General features: G+C 41.8%; 2 protein-coding genes and 1 long non-coding RNA gene across 4 annotated transcripts; 1 reads left to right on the forward strand and 2 right to left on the reverse strand.

Moving 5' to 3' along the window:
• Positions 1–1,622: 1,622 nt before the first annotated feature.
• On the reverse strand, positions 1,623–9,990 carry ift52 (intraflagellar transport 52 homolog (Chlamydomonas)). Of its 2 annotated transcripts, none has more exons than XM_041981658.1 (14): positions 9,871–9,990; positions 9,298–9,458; positions 7,929–8,016; positions 6,830–6,959; positions 6,633–6,708; positions 6,477–6,548; positions 6,285–6,411; positions 6,128–6,211; positions 5,197–5,265; positions 4,955–5,109; positions 3,529–3,616; positions 3,316–3,424; positions 1,897–2,042; positions 1,623–1,810 (listed from the first exon to the last, which is right to left on the reverse strand). In XM_041981658.1, the coding sequence occupies exons 2-14, from the start codon at positions 9,414–9,416 to the stop codon at positions 1,784–1,786; spliced, it is 1,290 nt and encodes a 429-aa protein (XP_041837592.1). In that variant the 5' UTR covers positions 9,417–9,458; positions 9,871–9,990; the 3' UTR covers positions 1,623–1,783. The 2 variants fall into 2 exon arrangements, with proteins under 2 accessions (XP_041837592.1, XP_041837591.1); XM_041981657.1 differs by having other exon boundaries at positions 9,753–9,910.
• On the forward strand, positions 5,387–15,478 carry LOC121637479. The gene is made up of 3 exons (XR_006009857.1): positions 5,387–5,471; positions 8,541–8,544; positions 15,467–15,478. It is a non-coding gene; the product is annotated as an uncharacterized LOC121637479 (long non-coding RNA).
• Positions 11,787–19,539, reverse strand: acot8 (acyl-CoA thioesterase 8). Its single transcript, XM_041981661.1, has 6 exons — positions 19,352–19,539; positions 18,890–19,026; positions 18,392–18,617; positions 16,626–16,783; positions 16,283–16,474; positions 11,787–12,308 (listed from the first exon to the last, which is right to left on the reverse strand). The coding sequence occupies exons 1-6, from the start codon at positions 19,525–19,527 to the stop codon at positions 12,190–12,192; spliced, it is 1,008 nt and encodes a 335-aa protein (XP_041837595.1). The 5' UTR covers positions 19,528–19,539; the 3' UTR covers positions 11,787–12,189.
• Positions 19,540–23,397: the final 3,858 nt, after the last annotated feature.

Raw genomic sequence — 23,397 nt, forward strand, 5'->3', positions numbered from 1 at the left:
ATTTAAAAGGAACTAGCCACTAAACTAACAACATTTGCAACTATTCTGACAGATGATCAATAATTAAATCCAATAAAGAAATATTTCTTCGGTGGAGGACTATAATGACCTTGGAGTTCAGTTAGACAACAGCCTAGACTAGAAATACAACATAGAAGCATCTAAAAGAAAGGACAGAGCAGACTCTACTTCTTACAGTTGCTGAGATCCTTCAGTGTCTGCAGCTAAATCTTCCATATCTCCTGTAACTGTTGTGGAAAGTGTAATCCACTCAGCAGCCATCTGTTGGGGCCGCAGCATCAGAACCGGAGACCTCTAAAGAACTAAACAAAATAATCTAAAAGGCTGGTTCTGTGCTGGAGAATCTCTGGAGATGATTGTACAGAGAAGAATGCTGCACAAGCTGCTTAAGATATCGGACAACTCTTCACATCCTCTAAAACTTGACTATAAATTCATTTTTAATTATTTCTAATTAAAAAAAAACTACAATGTTAGAATTTCTCTCAGGGGATAAATAAATTATTTTCATTACATTTAATTTAATTTAATAATCTTATGTCTAAAGACTCACTGCCCTGCATGTTTGGGTGTCATCTTGCTCCAACACACCTGACTGGAATTAATGGACCTTCCCACTAGTTTTTAGCATTTCAGCCAGCTGTGTCAAAGCAGAGAAACATAAAACACGCAGACAGCTTGAGAAATAGTCTTCAAAGACACCTCAGTCTTAGTAAATCAGCTGTGATTTAGTTTTGGATTTCAGGTATTTGAACTGGGAAAAAAATCTAATAAAACCCAGACTTATTGGCTAGTTACCTCCAGCTGGGTCAATCAACAAGCAGCTTCAGCAGTTTAAAACACTCCGAGCCGGTGTGGACTGCAGTGGTCCATGGACACGATGGAGAAAGCTTTTGTTATTAAAGGTAAGACGGCCGCTCTTTATCTGAAATGGACTTGACTGATTTCCCTCTGATAAATTCCTGAACTTCTTACCTTCTAGAAATGAAGAGTTTTGAGTGTTCATCTCCATCTGAGTTTGACAGGAGGTTATTTGAAGAGCAGAGTTTGCTATCTGCTTTGTCTCTGGAGCAGCTGTCCACATCCAAGGTGTTAAATGACTCGGAGGCAGATGGACTGAACAGCAGGGCGTCTGACCTGGCCTCTCTCTGCCTCTTGGACACCAATTCTCCTTGTCAGCGGTTTCCCCTTCACAGCTCCAACATTCAAGAGCCTGATGTCTGCAGCCTGATGGTGCCAGTACAGGCGCAGTTCTCCACTCCTCACATTCTCCTTCAAAAGCCAAAAAATGCTGCTTGCGTTGACCAGTCCTACGGTGACCTCACAGCCTTGCAAATCTCGTGGGATGTGTCTCTGATTAAACCAGAGAGCAACAGCCCCAGGTTCTTCACGGAGTCTTGCACCCAGGAGCAAGCATGCAGTCCTGAACCTGCTGAAGTTTCTCCCTGACTTGGCTGGTAGATTTACAAGAGCAGTCACTGAACATGGTCACATGGTCGCTGACGGGTGTGAAAGGGAAAAAATCTGGGGCTGAACTCGCTGCATGATTCTCTGCCCCTGAAGGCACCACCATCAAAGACGAGTAAAGTGAAATTTAAGTAAAGATTAAAGAAAACTTTTATTGTTTAACAAATATGAATGTTTATAATAAAGGAGTAAACCATTTCCTTTTTTTTTTGTTTAAATTGAAACAGTAAATATAAACCCCCCCCTGCTCCCACTCCATGTTAAATGTTTCTGGATCCAGTCACAATGGAGTGAATCAGGCTTCTGTGTCGATATCGTGCTCCTGAAAGAGAGGGGGGAGGAAAAAACAAACATAAGGCCAGATCCTCATTGGGGACAGTCACTGTGGATTTTTAAAGACACCCTCACCTGGTTGAGTTTCTTGAACTCTACAACCTGGAAGAAAATGTGTTCCAAGATGTGCTTGGCGTCCCTCTGCTCTTTATCCAGTTTTGGAGTCACCCCCAGAATTTCACCACATTTGCGTATATAAAACTCCAGATCATCGTCGGTGCCTGTGAACAGAAACCACTTTAAACTGGTGCACATGCAGCAATGTCATTTAAAACAATAGAGACTTCAACCTTAAATCAAAACACTTAGGACAGATAAAAAATGCAGTGACTCTTTGACTTTGATTTCATTCCAGATGGTATGAACCCCAGATATTTCAGCCTGGAACATATTCTATAAGAAGTTGGGACATTTTGTAATGTGACCATGCCTTCTTACAAAATCCAAGCTGGTCTGGTTAAGATCTTCAGGTGTTCTGACACATTTTTTCCTCTAGGTATTTCCTGACTAGAGCTGCCTGTGCAGGGGGCCATATGAAATTTGTGTGGTATAGAAGATCGTTGCAGACACCAGGAAGCAGCAATCCTAACATAACAGACCAAAATGATGAGAAACTCAGCTAAAAGACTCTACCAAGCATTGTCATCCAAATCAAACACAGTTCAAACCCCAAGCAGTTCTATGGTGATGTAAGAAATCCATGAGAACAGCTCTGTCCACTTTAGAGCTTCTGCTAATGTCTCCACTTCAAGCACTTCTGTGGTAATCACATGTCTCAGCCTTCTTTTGAGACCAGTATTATACATTCAGCCCTTGTAGTTGTGAAGATATACTTAATCTATTTTTGGTGGGTCATTTCAGACAGGAGGCAGGAAAAATAGGCCTAGCCATAGTTTTGTGGTTGTCAAAATTCTCCACCCACTCTACAGAGACGGGTGGGGAACTGTACCCTCTTCTTTCTCTGCACAGAATGTGGTTGTGCATGAACACCCTTGGGAAGATGCGATTTTAAAGATCGCTTTAATGCTGCCATCACAGAAATGTAAATGAGATTTGCCAAGGGTGCTGAAGGTTCTGATAGAACACCATACCATCATAGAGGTGGGCTTTTGGACTGATTTACAGTCTGGATGCTCCATTCAGTCTTTGGATAGGACCAAATCTGCAAGTCCTCTACAGTCTTCCTTTGAGAAACACCTTTTTATACATTTCAGTGACTTTTTCCCACATGTTTACAAACGGGAGTTCCTCTGCCCATCTTTGCTCCACATCAGCACAGCCTTTAGTGGATACTGCTTTTGTGCTACATCACAATTACCATCATATTTTTGTATGTATGCAGGCTTTAAACATGTTTGAATGAATGTATGTTAATGAGACAAATCATGAAATATATTTGGTTAATTTTGTCTGCAGTGACTTTAAAGTTTAAGTAAATGTAATCACTGTTTTTTGCATTTCCAAACTTTTTATAACTGTGGTTATAAACCTTACATTTATTGGTGAGCTGTGCAAGGCGCACTTTCTCTGACGAGAACATTTCATCCAGATCGAACAGGTCCAGCATGGGAGGAGGTAAATCATTCAGGGCAGGTGGGAAAACCTACAAGGCAAAAGCATTCACTTCTGATTAAAGTTGTAAGACTTCGTATTTCGGCTCCATGGAGCTCCAGATATTGTAAGGATGTAAAAAACACAGAAACCTACGGCAGGTTGAAGCGGAGGCAGTGGCGTCTCAAACTGTGGCGTGATCAACTGAAGCGGCTCATTTTTCACATTTAGCTGCTTATAGGAACTGGGGAAAAAAAGAAGCAAAGTTTTAGCTGTTAGACAGCTAGAAAATTAATAATCCTAGAAGGGAAATTGTTTTACCACCAGATCAAACCACGCAGCCAACAAACAACACAACCACAAAACCACAGTAAATAAGCACCGAGGCGTCGCTCTGAAAGAGCTTCTGAGAACAAATAACACACTGATTATAGATGCCATGGGATGGCCTTCAGAGTGCAGTGGTCGTTTCAACTTTGACCATAATCTCTTCTCCGCATTGACCACAAGGGAGTCTGGTAGAAGTCCAATAACTGACCCAGCCTCGTTATCAACTTGCTGATCCCATTTTTATCCTCAACAGATATGCTACCTGTTCAGAGAAATACAGCATAAAAAATACACCAACCAAAGTGGTTTGATAAATGAAATTTACAAGCCAAAGGATGCTATCTAAGAAAGAAAGATCTAGACTATGCCTTTTTCATTAAAACATCAGTGTTCATGTTTCAGTTTAGTTTACTTTCCAAACAGACATCAAAATATAAATATGAGCCATCAATTTCTATCTGAGCACCATTAACTGCTTTTAGGAGGACCTTCTTCTTTTTCTAAGATCACTCATTGGTTCATTGGTCTTCCCAACATTCAGCTTTCAGAAATTTAAGTCACGCCCACTGGAGAAGTTGACTGAGGAAGTATGGCTTGAAAATGTCTGTACCAGACAAGACAGCTGACTACATCTCAAATCAGTGGTATAGAAATGAGATAAAACGGAGATAAAACTTTTCTCTGTGGTACGCATGTGTTAGTTAAAATAGTATAAGTTTGTTACTCTATCTAACAAACCGTAACAAAGCGCTTAAAATCCAAGCAATGGTTGAATTATTCAGTTTAAAATTAATATGTTAACTAAAACATGTGACTGGTATTAAAAACATTAGAAAAATGAAAAAAAAGTAAAAACATGACCCTAGAAGAGCTGGAAGTTGTATTAAGGTGATTATAGATGGTGACTAAATCCCCATAAACAAGGTGAGTCTTGAAAGATGGATATTTGGCTCGTCTAGTACCAGTACAACCTCTACAAGCTGCAGGTCTCAGGTCAGTGAGGCTGTTTCACACATCAGTCTTTAAAGGCATAGGAACAAGAAAAGGGGTTTGAAACTTCAAATGAAAGATGGAGCACAGCTGGTCAGGACAGATTTTAAGGTGCATGGATGGACACCATCAGGGCCTGCTTATCTGCTTTAATACAACTTTAATACACTGAACTTCTTCAGTGTCAGTGGTAAAACCTGGAATACAGTCATCATGGCTGCTTTAACAACTAGGATGTGACAGGTTTCTTTTTCATCCTCACCTTAAGACTTGGGGTAAAGTGTCAGTGGACAGATTGAACAGAGACATATCAAAGAGGGAGGTGAAGTCTCTTGGGTTCTCGTCGCCCTCTTGTAAACACGCTCTAAGCTGCTCGGACAAGCGGCCGATGTCTGGCAGCATGGTGTAATCTGTAATCTGTGGGACAAAAGAGATGAAGAAAACATGGATGTGAGCTAATTTAAGACCATTAGTGGTGAAGACCTTTCAGTCGTGTACACACACCTCTGGATCTTCTGCATCAATTTGATTCAGATGAATATTCTCAGTCATGAGCCACTGAAGCACAACATCCTGGAATGAAACGAGGCAAACAAAAACATATTTACATCCATCCACCTTTCCTATGTAACAACTGAAAAAACAGTCTTTAAAAGGGCCCTTTTATGCTATTTCGACTTTTCTGAGCTGTCTACGGTGTTATAGTGTTGAATACTCCTCGGAGAAGTGAGCCACACTGTTTTTTAATCACATAAACGCATGTTTGAGTTTTCCAGTGTGTCTCTACATTCAGATGGACTGAACATTCATTTCCATGTTGTTAAAAACAATAGGTTTTAGAGGGTTTTTCTACTCTGGTATGTCAGTGACATCGGGGGGGGCACTCAGTGATTGGTCCTCTTCTCCAGGTTGTGCACAGTCCTGCTTTACTGTTGGTGTTGTATTGCTATTTCCCTGAGGGCTCTCCAAAGGGATTAATGAAGTATTGAGTCGCTGCAGGTTGCTGAGTCGCTGCAGGTTGCTGAGTTGTTGTAGGTTGCTGAGTTGTTCACTCTTGTTTTTTGGGGTCTGATTCGGGCTCAAACAGGTGCGGCTGCATTTTATTTGTTGACATTGTTTCCTGAGTATTTATATTACTTTGCTTTGTTTACGAGTCCTGCCGGTGTTTCAATGACGAAAACTGCACGCTCCTAACAACTACTCCTGGAGGCTGACCAATCGGAGGCAGCTCGCATCGGGGGAGGCGGGGCTCAGGGCGGAAGAGTTTCATTCTGCTTGTTTCTGGCAGATGCTGAGAGGCTGAGAGGATTCATACAAAACAAATAAAGCGGTTTGTGAAAAATGCTGGATTGATTCCTGCCCTTGTGGAATCACATATTAAAATAAATTAGCCTGAAATGAGCGTAATAGGGTCACTTTAAGTAACTGGACTCACCAGGATTTTACTGTTCTCCTCTTTGTCTACGTACTGATCACTGAACATGTGGCAGGAACCCAAAACAGCCAGCTTGCCGGACTCCTTCATGAAAAACGAAACATCTTTAAGCATCCTTCAGGTGTATGTTAATGCTCAGTGAAAAAGCTCCACCGACCTTTCCCTGATAGAAGGCCAGGACGGGCCTGTTGAGAGGGAAGCAGACCAAACCGGTTGAAAGAACGGCCACGGCAGGCTTCATCACGCTTAGTGTGGCACCATATGGGTAAACAAATGTGAGAGCCCTGAAAGAAATAAAAACAATAAATCTCAGTTTCATGCTGCAGGGATGGAAAATCAAATAACTTACTGTGCATCATTTCCAACAGCCTCGTCCTCAATGACTCCTGTAACGACTTTGCCGGCAGCACGACTGATCTCTCTGCACAAGATGATGAGAAATGTGACTTTTAAGATCAGCAGGAACAATTTCAAGCGTATGAAAAAACATCATCTATTAACAGACCTGTTTAATACACCGTTGGACACAAGGGCCTCTTTAGGATGGAAGTATTTGTAGTAAACATTCCTTATAACAGCATCTATATTAGCAGAATGGGAGGGAAAAAAACACCATTTGATCCAAAAACAACTTTAAAAGCAATTATTTCAGCCTCTGCTCAGACGCTGTTAGCTGTTGTCTCAGTGAGTGACAGTATGCACCATTGTTGACCATGATGCCAAACTCCTCCAGGAGAAAGTTGATGTTTGTGTCATATTTCACTTCTCCTCCTTCACCGAGCATGACCAGCATATTTCCCCCTCCGTCCAGGTAGTTCTTCAGCACCTCCAGCTGCGGTTTAGCAGGAGAAATTTAACAGCAGAATGTTAGAAGCTCATCGGAAGCAGACTGCTAGCTCTCTTCTTACTAATCGCTGGTATTCATGTGACGTCACATCCGCCTCATAAGTTGTGTCTTACATGAAGTAGCGGTAAACCTAACTCATTGTAGACCAGAGTGTGTGTTGCAAACATGTTCTTGATCTCTGGAAAATGCCTTGCATTGAAATCAATCCAAAACTACAACAATCTTTCAAATCGTGAAACTGATGGAGGTACTGCAGGCTTACTTATAGATGTTGGAAAAGTGACTAACAATTTTTTTTTTATTGGGATTAAAAGGAGCTGAGTCAAATCATATCACAATTGGAAGTGAGCACTTAACTAAAGCTTTAAAAACCACATTCATTCAACTGGTTAGGGTCCTTCTCTTTTAACTTCTGCTGGTTTGTGGGTAAATTAAAGCTCATAAGAAACAAAAGCTGTAGCTGTTTTCTTGTTTTACATGTTAATGTTGTGGTTGCTGAGCACCAATATGAGAGTTGAGCTAAGTCTAACTTGAGCTAATGTTTTCGCAGCAGTGCTTTAACTTCATTCGACAGGATGTCCTAACAATATTTCTGATGAAGGCAACATAGACTGAGCTCCCACAAAGAATCTAAGCCAGTAGGCAGCAGATAGTTTGAGATGTTGAGGAACTGAATGAAGTTTTAACTTTTCTTGGATAACAAATAAGGAGGATTAATTTAATCATATCTTTCTGTGTTGTCTGAGTATTTTCTTAATTGTGAAAATATCTAAACAACATATTGCATCGTCCTTCCTCAAACTAGTTTGGTTTGTTTGACCACCACTTCATTTGTTGGATGTAAATTAACTTGGGTAAGTCATGTGACTGAAACCCAGTCATACCTGAGGCCTTGCATAACATGACAATGGCAGGTATTAATCTGCCAAAAGCTTTCATTTCTTGATATATCACCTCTGATGCTGTGAACTTCTCCCTCGGGCCTGCAGTGATCCACAGCTTGGCACCTTTTAGCTTCTCCACAGAGAGTTCTTCCTTTATACTGGAAGAGAAAGAATGTCTTTAGTCTCAAAAACACTACAGAAATTGAAAAATTACAATAAATAATCTAAAGCAAGGGACCTCACACAGGGGTGGAATGTAAATATGAACAGTTACTGAAGCTCTGATTCAAAGGAGCAGATTTGGCTTTTAAATATTATAACAGTAAGATTTTTCAAAGAAATTAACGTAAACAAAAATGCTGGTACACAATATAATAAATAATATCCAACATATATATTGTACTATTTCCCTAAAACTCAAAGCTATTCAGCGGATGAAAGTAATGACCATTCAAAGCCTTGAGAAGTGAACCATATTACAGGACAGGTAACTGGAAAACTTATGGTGATTCACTGTCGTCGAAGTTCCAGGTTTGGATTTTGTCTGGAGCTTTTCTGTGTGACATTTGCATGTTTTTTCAGCCAAGTACTGCTTTTCAAACACACACAAACGGATTATCATCTGTGTGAACATCTCCATAAAAGCAGTAGTTCTGTCAGTTTGCTGGTCTTCAGTATTCAGGTGTGTGTTAACACAATGCCAAGGAGGAAAATGTTTAAGACAGCTGATCATCTTTCCAGAAGTGGATGTGCCAGTAAGCTCAACCCAAAGCTAAAAAAAAAAACTGCAAAAAACCCAAGAACTACATCTCAGACTCTACAGGGCTCAGTTAACATGTTAAATGCTAAACTAACCACAAGACCTTTGGAACAAAGTCGTTTAGACAGGAGAGATCAAAGTGGAAATGTTTGGTGAAAAACAAAGACCTCATACCAACTATCAAGCACAGGGGTGGAGGGCTGATGATCTGAGCTTGTTCTGCAGCTATGGGACCTGGTAACCTTGCAGTCAAAGATGAACTCATCTGTATACCTCTGTATAAGTATTCTAGAGTCAAATGTGAGCCCATCTATCTGGTTAGGGTTAAAGCTATGCTAACATTTGGTCATACAACAGGACAATGATCCCAAACACAGCACCAGATCTTCAATAGAATTACATAAAAAGAAAATAATCAGGGTGTGAACATAATCCAGTCAAAGTCTTGACCTCAGTCTGATTGTAATGTTCATTTTTGGCACACTGACTTTTAGCTAGAAACCGTACAATGGTTTGTTAATCTGAAGCTGCATTTATTAACTTAAACTTAACAGTTTATTGCTTTTATAAACAGAAAAACGATGTGATATTGGCCTCTTCACTAAAGTAAAACATTTAAATACTTCGTCCACCCCGGTCACCCCTGCAGGAGGTTAGCACCTCTGCACAAACATCTCACCTCTGAATTTTCCATTGAGCCCTCAGTTTCTTCTGCACAGACTTGTATCCGTTATTCGTGGTAAACAGCTCTCTTTTAGACGCATTGAAGATTATAGCATTCTGCTGTTCTTTTTCCATTATTTCCAAAGTTCACAATACAAAGTTAACTTTTCGTGCAACCTGAAAAAGGGAATGAAGAAAAGGTTTAAACTCCAAGTTAGACTTTATTGCTATATGTCCTTAATGCGTTACTGCTAGCTTTGGCTGCCACAGGCTTAGTTAGCATGTATTCACGAGATGTAGAGAACAGTCCCATAAAAAAGCGAATTAACGTACCAATACTATTTTTAATATAACAGTTAGTCTCCAAATAAGGGGAGTTAAGACGCACTGTTGTATGTTTGAAAGCAAACATACAGTAGCACTGACACGCAGAAGCTAACGATACCCATGAAGCTAAATAGCCATGATTACCTTAAGCTAGTGGTCGTTGTTTGCTGTTATGTGGTTTATATTCCCGAAATTTGGTTCCATACAGAACTATTCTAACTACTCAAATATATTACTCATATCCATCACTATACTAACTTACCGTTTAACGCTAATAATGTTAACACAAACTGCCTCAAAGTTATCCTGGAAGTGATGCATTACGGGAGATGTGGTAACTAGGGGCGCTAACACCATAGCAACCACGCAGCACAGCAGCATGTCCAAATACAGAACTACGGAACAAATAAAAAATTACAATACTTAAGACTTTTCAAATCTGGACTGAAATATTCAACATGGCATGCAGGCTCGTCCAAACACAGTTTCTGACTAGTGAAATCTTTATTTGTGAGATGCAAATGAGGCATATTTTATTGGATCTTAACCTGTAGAAGACCATATAGCCCAGTTCCTGATAAAAAAAAACTACAATATATGGACTGAAATATTCTTTTAAACCGTTATTCACAAATCACAAACTTTTTTTGGAATAAATCTAGATCCTGTGTAGTATGTTTCAGTCCATATTGGAAAAGTGTAAGTACTTTAGTTTTTAGGCAGGACTTGGTCTAATGCGGTATAGCCCCCCCCCCCCCAAAAAAAAGCAGAATTGCCCTTATATTACTTAATAACTTATATTGCAGATAGAAAACTCAGACAGAATTAGAAGCAAACGAACACATCTACCATTTGAAAACACTTGTAGGGATTGTGGATGAGTAAAGCTACAGTATAACAAAATGTACTTAATGCTTCCAGTATTTACCTTAGGACTGTCCATTTGCATCATTAATTTCTGGACTAAAAAATCACAGATCTAAAGTGTTTGAAAACAACCAAGATAAATACTTTTACTAAAGAGTTAGAACAGCAGTTATCTCGTCTAACGACTGTTTACCATTTCCATCCATCCATCCATCCATCTTCTGCCGCTTATCCGGAGTCGAGTCGCAGGGGCAGCTGCCTAAGTAGGAAAACCCAGACTTCCCTCTCCCCGACCACATTCATCAGCTCATCCGGAGGGATCCTGAGGCGTTCCCAGGCCAGCCGCAAGATGAAGTCCGTCCAGCGTGTCCTGGGTCTTCCTCGGGGCCTCTTTCCGGTGGGACATGCCTGGAACACCTCACCAGGGAGGCGTCCAGGAGGCATCCTGACCAGATCCCCTCAACACCTCAGCTGCCCCTAGAAATTCTGTCCATAAAAGTTATAAACAGACCTGGAGACAAAGGGCAGGCGGAGTCCAACCCTCACTGGAAAAAATTCTGTTTTACTGCCGAGTATGCAGACCAAACTCTGACACCGGTCGTACAGAGACCTGACGGCTTGTACAAGGGGGTCTGGTATTCCATACTCCCAGAGTAGCCCCCACAGGAGTCCCCAGGGGACACCTTCAAACGCCTTCTCCAAGTCCACAAAGCACATGTAGATTGGTTGGGCAAACTCCCATGTCCCCCCAAAACCCTGAAGAGAGTGTAGAGCTGGTCCACTGTTCCACGACCGGGATGAAAACCACGCTGCTCCTCCTCAATCCGAGGTTCGACTCTCCGGCGGACCCTCCTCTCCAGCACCCCTGAATAGACCTTACCAGGGAGGCTGAGGAGTGTGATCCCCCTGCAGTTGGAGCACACTCTCCGGTCCCCCTTTTTAAAGAGGGGGACCACCACCCAAGTCTGCCAGTCCAGGGGAACTGTCCCCGATGTCCACGCGATGCTGCAGGGGCGTGTCAGCCAAGACAGCCCTACAGCATCCAGAGCCTTAAGGAACTCTGGGCGGACCTCATCCACCCCCGGGGCCCTGCCACCGAGGAGCTTTCTAACCACCTTAGCGACCTCAGCCCTGGAGATAGGAGAGTCCATGCCAGCATTGTTTGTTTTAAATGAATCATTACACACAGTTATAGCAGTACAAATGTGAATTCTGTCCAAAGCCAAGTCAACATTTTTCCTAATGTCATTGTCACTAATGATATATTTCAGTCCTTCTGAAGGAATTGTGTGAAAAAACAAATGACCTCGATTAATTTAATGTTTAATTTAATCAAAGTTACATAAATTACAGCCACGTCTTTCAAAATCAATTACTGTTAGATTTCAGTAGGAATGCAAAAATAGAGCCATTTAAACTTTGAGTACACCACATGGTGCAGCACTGACATTTAACATTCATTCATTGAAAAGATGAGGGAAAAAAAGGATGCTTCCTATGAATGTTAAAAATCTGAATTTACATTGACATTTATTGGTATTGATGTTTAAAATTCAAATACTAATATTCAAATAAAAATATTTGACACCTTTATTTGTGTTAAATTATTCTGAGTGTTGTTAAAGGGACTCCATGAAGAAAATGTATACAACAATAATAATATTATTATTATTATATTATTAAACCTCATGATAGATCTTCCTGTGGAATGTTCCTATAGTTTGCTGGTCTCTGTGGCTGATTTTACTCTCAGGACCCCCTCCTGGGAACACGACGCAGCCAGCACGCCATCTCTTCTCCACAGTCGGCCTTGTACTAGTCCCCTACTGCTCCCTGTTGAATGCAACAAACAAACAAGTTTGACTTCAGTGGGAATGCAAAAGTCATCATCACGTATTCATCTGCTAATGCAGTTAACACTGAGTATATCACATTGTGCAGCTTACTGTTTTCCTATGTCAGTTTTACATTATAAGTTTCTAAATGATGAGCTTAATTTTGTGCAAAGACCTTGAAGATTAAAATTTCCATGCATAAGTTCTGGACAGACAGCTATGTAGGAAGTGTTTTTATGAGGTATTCCTAAGTACAGAGTGCATCTACTTGCCTTCCTCAGTTTCTGCACCACCTCTGGTGAAATGCTAAGACCACGCTTTGTCCAGACATTTTAAAGACTAGAAAGTGGAATGCATCTGAAATGTCTAGTGTATAATAAGACGGTTAAAACGGATGCAAATTAAAAACAGATTTCCACACGCGGCATTTGTAAATGGTGCAAACATCTTGTAAAAGTTCCTGCTTTTACAATGTGCTGTTGTTTTTGCTGTGTTTAGACTTAAAGGAGGGATTAGACCGTTATCACAGCTGTCAGAACTCTCTTAAGCAGGGGTGTCCAGCTCTGGTCCTCATGGGCCACAACCCTGCAGGTTTTTGATGTGTCCCTGCTCCAAAACCACCTGACTCAAACTGATGACTCATTGTGCAAAACTTAATAGGCTGTTGGATCTATTTAATTTGAGTCAGGTGTGTTGAAGCAGGAAACACTGGAAAATCTGCAGGACAGCGGCCCTCGAGGACCGACTTTGGGCACCCCTGCACTAAAGCGAAATCATTTCATTTAACTTCACAGGTCTCTAACTCTTGGGCTCCCTCTAGTGGTATGCTTAAGAAGTTTCCAATTTTAACTAATTTACAAATTTTGCTTTATTCTCCTGTTCAGGACAAAATATCTCTGTGAGAAAGACTTCACTTGCTATCATAATAACAAAACACAGATGGATGGATGCAGAGTCAAATCTGGGATTGAAGCTAACATCGATTGATCCACATCAATCACAGGACTGTTCACAGAAGCAGGACTTGGTACTTGGAGAGCCTAAAGGCTGGGATATACTTGCTGTGAAAGCAAGCTACTTTATTGTACATACTTGCTGCAAACAAAGGAAGCATGGCGCGGCAAAAGCGCTTAGTACTGGAGGTCACCACTGGGGGGAACACACAGCACTTGGACATTGAAATAATAAAAAGGCAATCTATGCATTTCTGGTCAACATTGTATTTCTGGGGCATCAACCCCCAAATGCTTCAAATTTGTTGGCAACTGTTAAGAAACGGATGTTTATCACTGTGCAACTTGTAAGAAATGACAGTCTTCAAAACTATCTGCCATTGTGTTTACCTCAGACCTGTCGTGTTCATGCTCATGTTCGCATGAGTGCCTCTATTGTTCAAGCCAATATTGCAACCCGCAGACGCAACGTTACTTCGCATCAATGCAAGTGGCCTATGTGCACAACAAACACTAGGAACTCATGGCAACCTACGTCTGCTGACGCATCACAACTGAGTGTATATTCCAGCCCTTAAGGCTAATTTATGCTCAACGCAGAAGACGGATACAAAGACGGACGGACAGTTTGGTCCGTCTCCTGCATCGGTTACGTGTGTAATTTGATCCTTTTTTAGGTAGCTTCATAGCAATGCATTACTGCTGCTAAATGGTGTCTGAAACTGAGGTCGGCTCGCGGGAGTGAACTCTGAACTCAGCACTGCCTACTAGTGGAGGAATTGACTTAACAACCATGGCAACGGCGACGTATGACAACGTTTGAAACGAACATCACTATTTACGTACGCAATTAACGCGTTTAGAGAGAGAAAGATGCCACATGGTGTAAAAAGTCTGAGAACCACTCATTTAACCATTTCATTATGAATGCCTCTATAAAAGGGGATATGTGAGGTGCATGCGCTAGAAACGTGTAGCATGTAGCATACCAAAATGATGAGGGAAAACCCTAAAAGACTCTTCCACGCCTTGCCACCCAAAGGAAAGGCACATCAAACTTCAAGCATTTTTACTGGCATGTCACAAAAACAGTGCACATCCACTTTAGTGCTTCTGCTAATTTTACCACAGACGGCTTTAAGTGCTTAATTACTAGTCGGAAGGGTCCCTCAAAGGTCTATTTTATGACCAATTAAATTCAGCCCTAATCATGTCTATGTACCACTGTGTCCAGATGATAGCTGGTGATGCTTTCATGGACCCGTAAAGAATGACGCAGCTAAACTGACAGGGTGGCGTCTGATTGGTTATCCATGTGGTGTATGAGCCTTCATACGGTACAAGAAAAAGGGCAGCATGTCCTTTTTGGAGATGTCCTTTTGGGCACAGCGAGGCCCAATTATTGTTAGTCCAGATAACTTAATCATTAGAAGTCATCACACCTATGACAAGAGAAATTTGGTATAAATCTGTCTTTTTAAAAAAAATGAAGTTACTACAGTTATTATTTAAAGTTTCGTTTAATCTAAAACCTTTATTTCTCTCTGACACATTATCAGTTTGGCTGAAAACATTAACAGATCCCAACCTGTTGTGACTGAACTCTAGAGCACCTGTGTGGTGTTTGCCTGTAGAAACAGGAAGGTCGAGAGGTGACCCATCTCGGCATAAAGAAATTCTAGGACAGAATTCCCTTCAATAAATAAAAAAAGGATATGTAATATATTCAGACAATAACAAAGTCCCTCTGACAAAGGAAAGTTTTAAGGAGGATTTAAGTATCAGAGATGTTGTGTGTCTGATGGAGGTGAGCAAAGATTTCCATAAGCACCGAAGGAAAAAGCCTGATCTAGTCTTGTCCCAAACTGTGATCAGAAGATGGTTAAAAGGTCTGTAGATCTCAGTGGTTCAGGGAAAACATAATAAGTCAGAGATGTATGTCTGGGCCGTTAAAGGCTTTAAAGGTGAGCAGTAGGATCAATCAATATGAAATCTAACAGGAAGTCAAGCATAAAGGTAATGTACTCATACTGTTTTGTAGCAGTAACGAGTCTTTCTGCAACATTTTGAATGAACTGAAGTAGACGGAGATGCTCTGACTGACACTCCGCACAAAGAATTACTAAAGTCAAGATGCCACAAAAGCTGCAGAACCTTTTCTAAGTCATTTGTTATGGTCGGGGATGACGCAATGGAATTAAAGTAAAAACATGTTCCTAAGCAAACTGAAACAACATTAAGCGTTGAACCAAAGCAGAAGAAACAACTTAAACAAGAACACCAGGCCCTGTAAGGTGGATGGAGACCCTGGCCAGCTGTGTCTGATTTACCGTCAGCACTGTTAAACCTAAGGCCTGCAACACATAACAAATTCTAAACAAAACCCACAAAAACCCAAAGAGGTCAGAATTTCAACCTCATCGTAGGTTTCCTGAACCATGAGCATGCATGAAAATATATCAAAGTTATTCATTTATATCACAACAACATGGAGATCCAGCTGTTCTTAAACACAGGGTTCATGGTACCATGGATTTATGGGCGTGTCCTAAACCTCACATAGAAATCAGGCTTTTATTTTGTTTGCATTATGTGCAGAACGTAGAGGTAGGCCTTTTTCCATCTGTAGGGAGAAAAGTAAAAAGTAACACTGACATGTTACTTTTTAATGGAAAAGCCCTTTAGATGGCTTGGAATGAAGAAATGAGGTTACAGCATGTCGCCAGCAGGTGGCAGTATATATCAAACTGTCAACAACATCTCAGACACTACCTGGAAACAACTGCAGAAACAAAACCACTCAGATGTTTACAAGAATTTGTTCTGCATTTATTATTCCACGTCTGTGAGTTTTGACCATGTTTTCTGTCTCAGTGTGAGAATCACGATTGATCCTAGAGCTGGTTCATGTTTGGTTGTGGCATTGCTTACTAACAGAGCTTCCAGGTTCAGGTTTGTCGAGCAGAGGAAGTCAAAGTGTTGTGGTGAACAGAGAGACGGGTCAAGAGGACATACTGACCTGCCCATGGGCTTTCACACTCATACAGCATCCACTCATCACTGCGGAAAGGGTTGTGGAACCACATGGCGTGGTCCAGAGAGGCGGAGAAGCGGGCTTTGTATTTGGAGTACGGCAGCAGGATGGTGCCCAGGAGAGCAAAGTCTGATACGTAGGCAGCGACGCAGCAGTGCAGCTTCATGTTACCATCACCTGCATAAACACAAACACTGCTCACGCTTTACATGGAACATTTTCCCTCCACTTGATTTATCTGGTAAATTTGAAGCTACATGATTAACCAAATTTGCTATAAAATTACTCTGCATACGTGCATATAATAATATGATTAAGTGCGTTTTACCAATATGTCCTCGTGCTCGCCCCCAAAACAACCGTCTTGGTTCTCCTGGAGTCAGTCTGTAGAAGTGTGAAGGGTTAACAGGCTTTATCTCAATGGGAACCTCATTAGCCAGAAGTTTGTTAAGGCCTTCTTTTGCCCGCTCTGTCAGGTCAGATTTACTGTGAAACAACACAAATACAGAAACACAGATGTTTATTTAACTTGTATTTTGTTGAGGGTCAGAGTACATTTATGGAACAGAGAACAACACAAGTGAACATGGTTGATCAAAAGTATTTGCTTCTTACTTCCCCCTTTCTGGAGGTACGAAGCCCAAGTAAACCACTTTAAAATAAGATAATGTCTGCATGTTGAAAATGACCTACAACGTATCTGGAACTAAACAACCACAGTTTCTCAAACATGCAGGATTACTATTAGTACGGTGTGATTTCATGTGGGTAATCAAGAATTATAAAAGACTAACATATAAATTCAGCAATAAACAAATGAAAAAACAAAGTATGTAGTTGAACTTTATATCATAAAGCTGTACTTTCTTTACATCTATAAGACTCATTTTGGCAACGCAAATTTGTTCGGCACAACAAAGCAGCCACACAGATATTCTCCTGTCATGACACTGGACCGGACAAGGAAAACAAAATAAAATAAAATCTTCCATTTTCCTACAAATAGCAGCGAAGCTCTCTGCAGCTTTGTTCATTACTGTCTGATGAGCTTTCAAGTAAAAAACTGGTTGATTTACTGACTGGCTGCTTCACTGTCAGCAGACATGAAAACCTCCAGTTCAGGAAGTTGGCACACACTTCTCCCGTCCTGGAGAACCTCATCCTTCGCAGACTTCAGCATTCAGAAGTTTGAGAGGTTTATTGCAGTAGTGATTAAACAGTTTTGATCTATTATTTAGCCATTAATAATAAATCAAAGTTGGAGGTTTCACCAACATGCAGGTGACAATGTAAATAAAGCGGACTGGGCCAGACTGTTAGATCATATTTAACATAATGGATCTGATATATAAAAATCGGCATACTTGGAACATTTCATGTGCATCTGGTGTGTTTTTCCACTAAAACTATCCTGTTCATGACTAATTTCATGCTCTTTGTCTCTCAGTGACGGCTGAGTCTGTTGCTGAGAGGCTACAAAAGCTACAGAAGCTTTTTATGAAGTCGATATTTTACAGATCGCCCTTTACATTTGTGAAAATCTTGCTTCACTATCCCTGTGATTTACTGCCTTGTCCTTCATATGTGATATCTGCATGATTAAAGGAACAGAAAAGAAATTACATATTATAAATAATAACATATCTTTCTGTTTGAAAAATCATTTAAATTTACAAATTGTGCATTAACACACTTTAAATTCCCTTGTTAAGTTACATTTGGTACTTTCTGACTGAGTAAGTACATTTTCCAGTTGTTATGCGGTAGCAGCTTAACTGTGTCTTAATCATTTCAGAAGCATTTAAATGTAAAAAGTCAGAAAGGCCAACCTGCAGGTGCGAGCAGAAAAAAGACTGTTGCTGTGCTAGGGACTCTTTCGATGAGGATGTGCTACTGGTTTAAATAAGCCAAACTACAAAAAGATGTATCACAAAGCCACTGTTCACTGGTGGGATGTTCAGTGCTGAGAGCAACACTGATAAAATTCCTTTAGCCTCTATTTTACTGGGATGATGACAAAAATTCTAAACAGCTGATAACAAATTATGTTTTTAAATTAGTTTTTGTGTGTGTCAGTAAGGAAATCAGTTGTACTTGAGATAAAGGTGGATGAGCTCCTCCACAGTGAGCAAGTCCTCAGGCTGGGGGACCACGGGCATGGTGAACTGGTGCTGCAGGGGGCTCGGCTGCTGCACTTGGAAGGATGCTTGGCAGATCAGTATAGGTTGTCCATGCTGGATGGCCTTCACAGAGCGCACTGTGAAACTGCGACCATCTCTTGTGCGGTCCACCTGGTACAGAACTGGAACTTTGGGGTCCCCTTAAGATAAGATAAGATAAGATAAGATAAGATAACATAAGCAGCCATAAAAATGTGAAAAAAATTCATGTTAGAGCTGTGACTTCAAACCCAGACACATATTGAAATAACTCAATTAAAACATCTCAAACTGTGATGTGCTACTGATGAACAACCACAACACTGACATTAATGCATTTTATTCACAAGTAATTCACAATGTAATTAATGACGTGAAAACTTGTGTCCCACCTGAGTGCCTCCAGCTATGAATGGCCACGTGAGTCTCTTACCTGCTCGTACAAAGTAGCAGTGGAGGGAGTGGGCGTAAAGATTGTCACCGACAGATTTGGCTGCAGCAACCAGAGCTTGACCGATTATCTGTCCTCCAAACAAACGCTGGGTTCGGGGCACCCAGTGATGTGTTCCCCTGAGGAAAATTAGAGAGAAACAATAAAAAAACAAACACTTAGCTACCATTTTATTAGCACCAGTTAGCTACAGCTACATCAAACACGACAGTCCAGTAATAGATGTCCAGCTGGTGATAATTCAGAAGCCGTTTTTAACAGGTGTTTTCAGTATTTAGCTTAACTCTCAGATATATGGTTGATTACCAAACTGTCTTTTAAACATTGAGTCCTATGAAAAGACAAGAAAGTCCTTTTTCAATAAAGTTAAAGCAGGCTGGCTGGCTGACTGACTGACTCCCTTCCGCAGAGGTAGGTTTGATGTGAGGAAGTTAAAGCAGATACCTGTACAGGTCAACGTCTAACTTCTCCAGGTTTAACACGCTGGTAACGAGGACGCTTTTCAGGTCTTGTGTGTTCTGTAAGCTGTCATTTTCAAGTGACTCAGTAACAGACACGTTACCTGAAACAACAGTTAACTGGCTAACGCCTCTGTTTTCCTCTACTTCTCCTTCCGCCATGTTTGTTTAGTTTAGCCCTTCTTCTGGTTTCTAGTAAAGCAGGTCGCCATCGTAAACATGATGCTCTTTATCGCCCCCAACTGGTGGGACAGAAATAATACAGTCGCCAAGCAGAGGTCTAAGTTAAGGTTTGGGATAACAACTACAAAAGTTCATTGCATTCATTTATTCTCTAAAAAAGAGCTATATGCATAATTCATAAAGAACACACAGACCTCTTACCCTTACAGATTATTAACTAGATCTGCTGGACAATCAAATAGCACAATTAATGTTTAGGGCTGAAAATGCTTGACTAGCATACCAGTAAAGATCCTGTAATTGCTTTGTGTTCATGAGGTTAAACTTCATTTCAAAATTTATAGCATACAAATAACCAGGAAAGGTTTTTGTATTTCAGTCTGTGGAGTGAAATTGTGGAACAGTCCAAACAAAGACCTCAAACAATGTCAAACATACACCAGTTTACAACAATGCTTAAGAACTTGACACTGACATCAAGTGACCGTCAGACACAGAGGCAAACAGAGACTGGGGTGAAGTGCACGGCAACAACAGCTGGAAACCTGCTCCTGCAGGCAGGAATAAAGTCACGCAAAACTCACCTCAGTCAGTGAGAAGCAAAGATTTGTTTCAGCCCTCAGCCTGAGGTCTTACTCCAATACTGGATAGTAACTGCTGCTACACCAACGGCTTCTGGAGCCAACCTACAGCTGACATGCGGTTAGGGATAGTGAAACCGTTCTTTGCAAGGCTATTTAAAAAACATCTATATTAAGAAAGGGGGAATAAAGCTTACCTGTTATGTTGAAGGCACCACCTGCTCCGTCCTTCTCTCATACTTCGAGCTCCTTCAGCAGTTACTCTGGCAACGGCGTCTCACGCAGACGTTTGTTTCCCAAAATCTCTAAAAGCTAAATGTGATTCAATATAAGTTCATGCTGATGTGATGCTTTTCCTAAATTTGTTTTCAAAATGCAATGTCACACAATCGTTACAGAATCACCACTCAAAAACACACGATCTCCTCAGCGTTTGGAATCTCTGAGAGATTGACAAGCCCGGTCCCTTCAAAGATCCTGCTTGCTGCTAGATACGCGCTGATGACGTAATGAGGCCTCGTTTGGTCTATCACGTGACTTTTGGCATGCTGAATCCTACTCAGAAATAATGCTCACAACAGGGGGGGGTTGCCAAGATAGCCGAGTGAGTGGAAGCTCGCTGCCGAGCTCTGCATGAAAAATTTTAGAACACGGTAAAAACATGACTTTATGCCTGCTGACACTAACGACGCTCTAATGAACATATAATACAGCAGATGAAAACACAAACAGAAAGCAGAAAGAATGCCGAATCATCCATCCATCCATTTTCTTCCGCTTATCCGGAGTCGGGTCGTGGGGGCAGCTTCCTAAGCAGGGAAACCCAGACCTCCCTCTCCCCGGCCACATTCACCAGCTCATCCGGAGGGATCCCGAGGCGTTCCCAGGCCAGCCGAGAGATGTAGTCCGTCCAGCGTGTCCTGGGTCTGCCCCAGGGCCTCTTTCTGGTGGGACGTGCCCGGAACACCTCACCAGGGAGGTGTCCAGGAGGCTTCTCACCCTATCTCAAAGGGAGTGCCCGGCCACCCTGCGGAGGAAACTCATTTCGGCCGCTTGTACTCGCGATCTCGTTCTTTCGGTCACTACCCACAGCTCATGACCATAGGTGAGGGTAGGAACATAGATCGACCGGTAAATCGAGAGCTTTGCTTTTTGGCTCAGCTCCCTCTTCACCACGACAGACCGATGCAGAGTCTGCATCACTGCAGATGCCGCACCGATCCGCCTGTCGATCTCCCGCTCCATTCTTCCCTCACTCGTGAACAAGACCCCGAGGTACGTGAACTCCTCCACTTGGGGCAGGACCCTATCGCAGACCCGGAGAGAGCACTCCACCCTTTTCCGGCTGAGGACCATGGTCTCGGACTTGGAGGTGCTGATTCTCATCTCAGCAACTTCACACTCGGCTGCGAATCGCTCCAGTGAGAGCTGAAGATCAAGGCCCGATGAAGCCAACAGAACCACATCTTCCGCAAAGAGCAGAGACTCAATCCTGAGGCCACCTAACCGGATCCCCTCTACACCTCGGCTGCGCCTAGAAATTCTGTCCATAAAAGTTATGAACAGAATCGGTGACAGAGGACAGCCTTGGTGGAGTCCAACCCGCACTGGAAACAATTCTGATTTACTGCCGGCAATGCGGACCAAGCTCTGACACCGGTCATACAGGGATTGGACAGCTCGTACAAGCAATTCCGGCACTCCATACTCCCGGAGTACCCCCCACCGGCCACCAGGCGCTCGCCTCCGTGCCCCACCTCCAGGCCTGGCTCCAGAGGAGGGCCCCAGTGACCCAGGTCCGGGCAAGGGAAACCTTGGTCCTTGTTTTTTCATCATCATAAGGGTCATCTGAGCCGCGCTTCATCTGGTCCCTCCCCTAGACACCTGTTTGCCATGGGTGACCCTACAACATAGCCGCTAGGATCGTCAGGACGCACAAACTCCTCCACCACGATAAGGTGGTAGCTCATGGAGGAAGAATGCCGAACCAGAAAGGAGGAAAAAGAGAACTGGCAAGCTCCAAAGCTAAGCAAACACCAGAGAGTGCTAACAACGTTAACGTTACAACCGGCAATGTGCTATTTGACAACTGCCATGATTATGGTGCCTCTACAGCGTCACTGATTCTAACTGAAGAAGAAATGGACGAGTTTCCTCCTCTTCCCGTCACACCTGCTATGTCGCCTGCCCCGAAGAAGGTGATGTATGTGCGCAGCAATATTGAACCAGCTAGTCAAAACGAAATCATAACCAGTTTGTCTGCATTGATAAACGCAAGATCGGATAATATCGAGAGCATGGTGAAAGAGAACATGCTCAAGATTGAAGGTCTCAAAAAAACAATAGACTTTGTGTGTGCGGAAATGAAGGATGTCAAAGGTAAAGTGTGTCTGCTTGAAAAAAAGGTAAAAAGCGAAGAATGTCGAGTGGACTCCTGCCAGCAGAGATTATCCGAGTTGCAAAGATATTCTAGGAGATGGAATCTCAGGCTACATGGAGTCAAGGAGACAGAGAAAGAGGATATACGGAAAAAGGTGGTAGAAATATGTCAACATGTTATGCCAGTACAAAAAAGCAAGCTACCTGATGCCATTGACACTGTACACCGACTTGGAGCCAAACGGCAAAGCAACAGCAATTATTCAGTTCAACGCACAAATCTACAGAGATGCTCTATGGAAAGCGGCCAAAACATCATCCTACCTGCAGGACAATCATCTGAGATTCGCTGAAGATCTATCCAAAGAAGACAGAGAATCTCGTGACAAACTGTGGCCACTCATAGACAAAGCCCACAAGGAGGGGAAGCCAGCTTACTTTGTGGGAGGTCGTGGATTTATCAATGGATCAGAAGTATTTCCTCCTCCATAAAGATGTTCATTCAGACCCGATAAATAATACTTTTGTTAGTCTGTTCTGCATGACATATCTGCTCTATATCTTGATTACAACTTTTGTTGCTCATTAATAAGATATTTTCATACTCAACAAAGGAATTACCCTGCTTTAAAAGCAGCTACTTTTTGTTCTGCTACTCTATAACAGGGTGGTTTTAAGTTAAAGCAGATAGTCAAATCCTATTTTTATGATGATTCAGTCATGTTTTTTGCTGTTTATTACTTAAATGGTCCAGTACTCGGTCCCTTCTATAGATTTATCTTCAAATTTATCAAGAAGTTAATAACCTTTTCATCTCTTAAAAGTTACATTAGTTTCCTTGTCTTTTTCTTTAGTTTCTCTTCATACCAGGGGGTTAAGACAAACATGT

Source organism: Melanotaenia boesemani, chromosome 3 (assembly GCF_017639745.1).
Source record: "Melanotaenia boesemani isolate fMelBoe1 chromosome 3, fMelBoe1.pri, whole genome shotgun sequence".
Taxonomy (NCBI): domain Eukaryota; kingdom Metazoa; phylum Chordata; class Actinopteri; order Atheriniformes; family Melanotaeniidae; genus Melanotaenia; species Melanotaenia boesemani.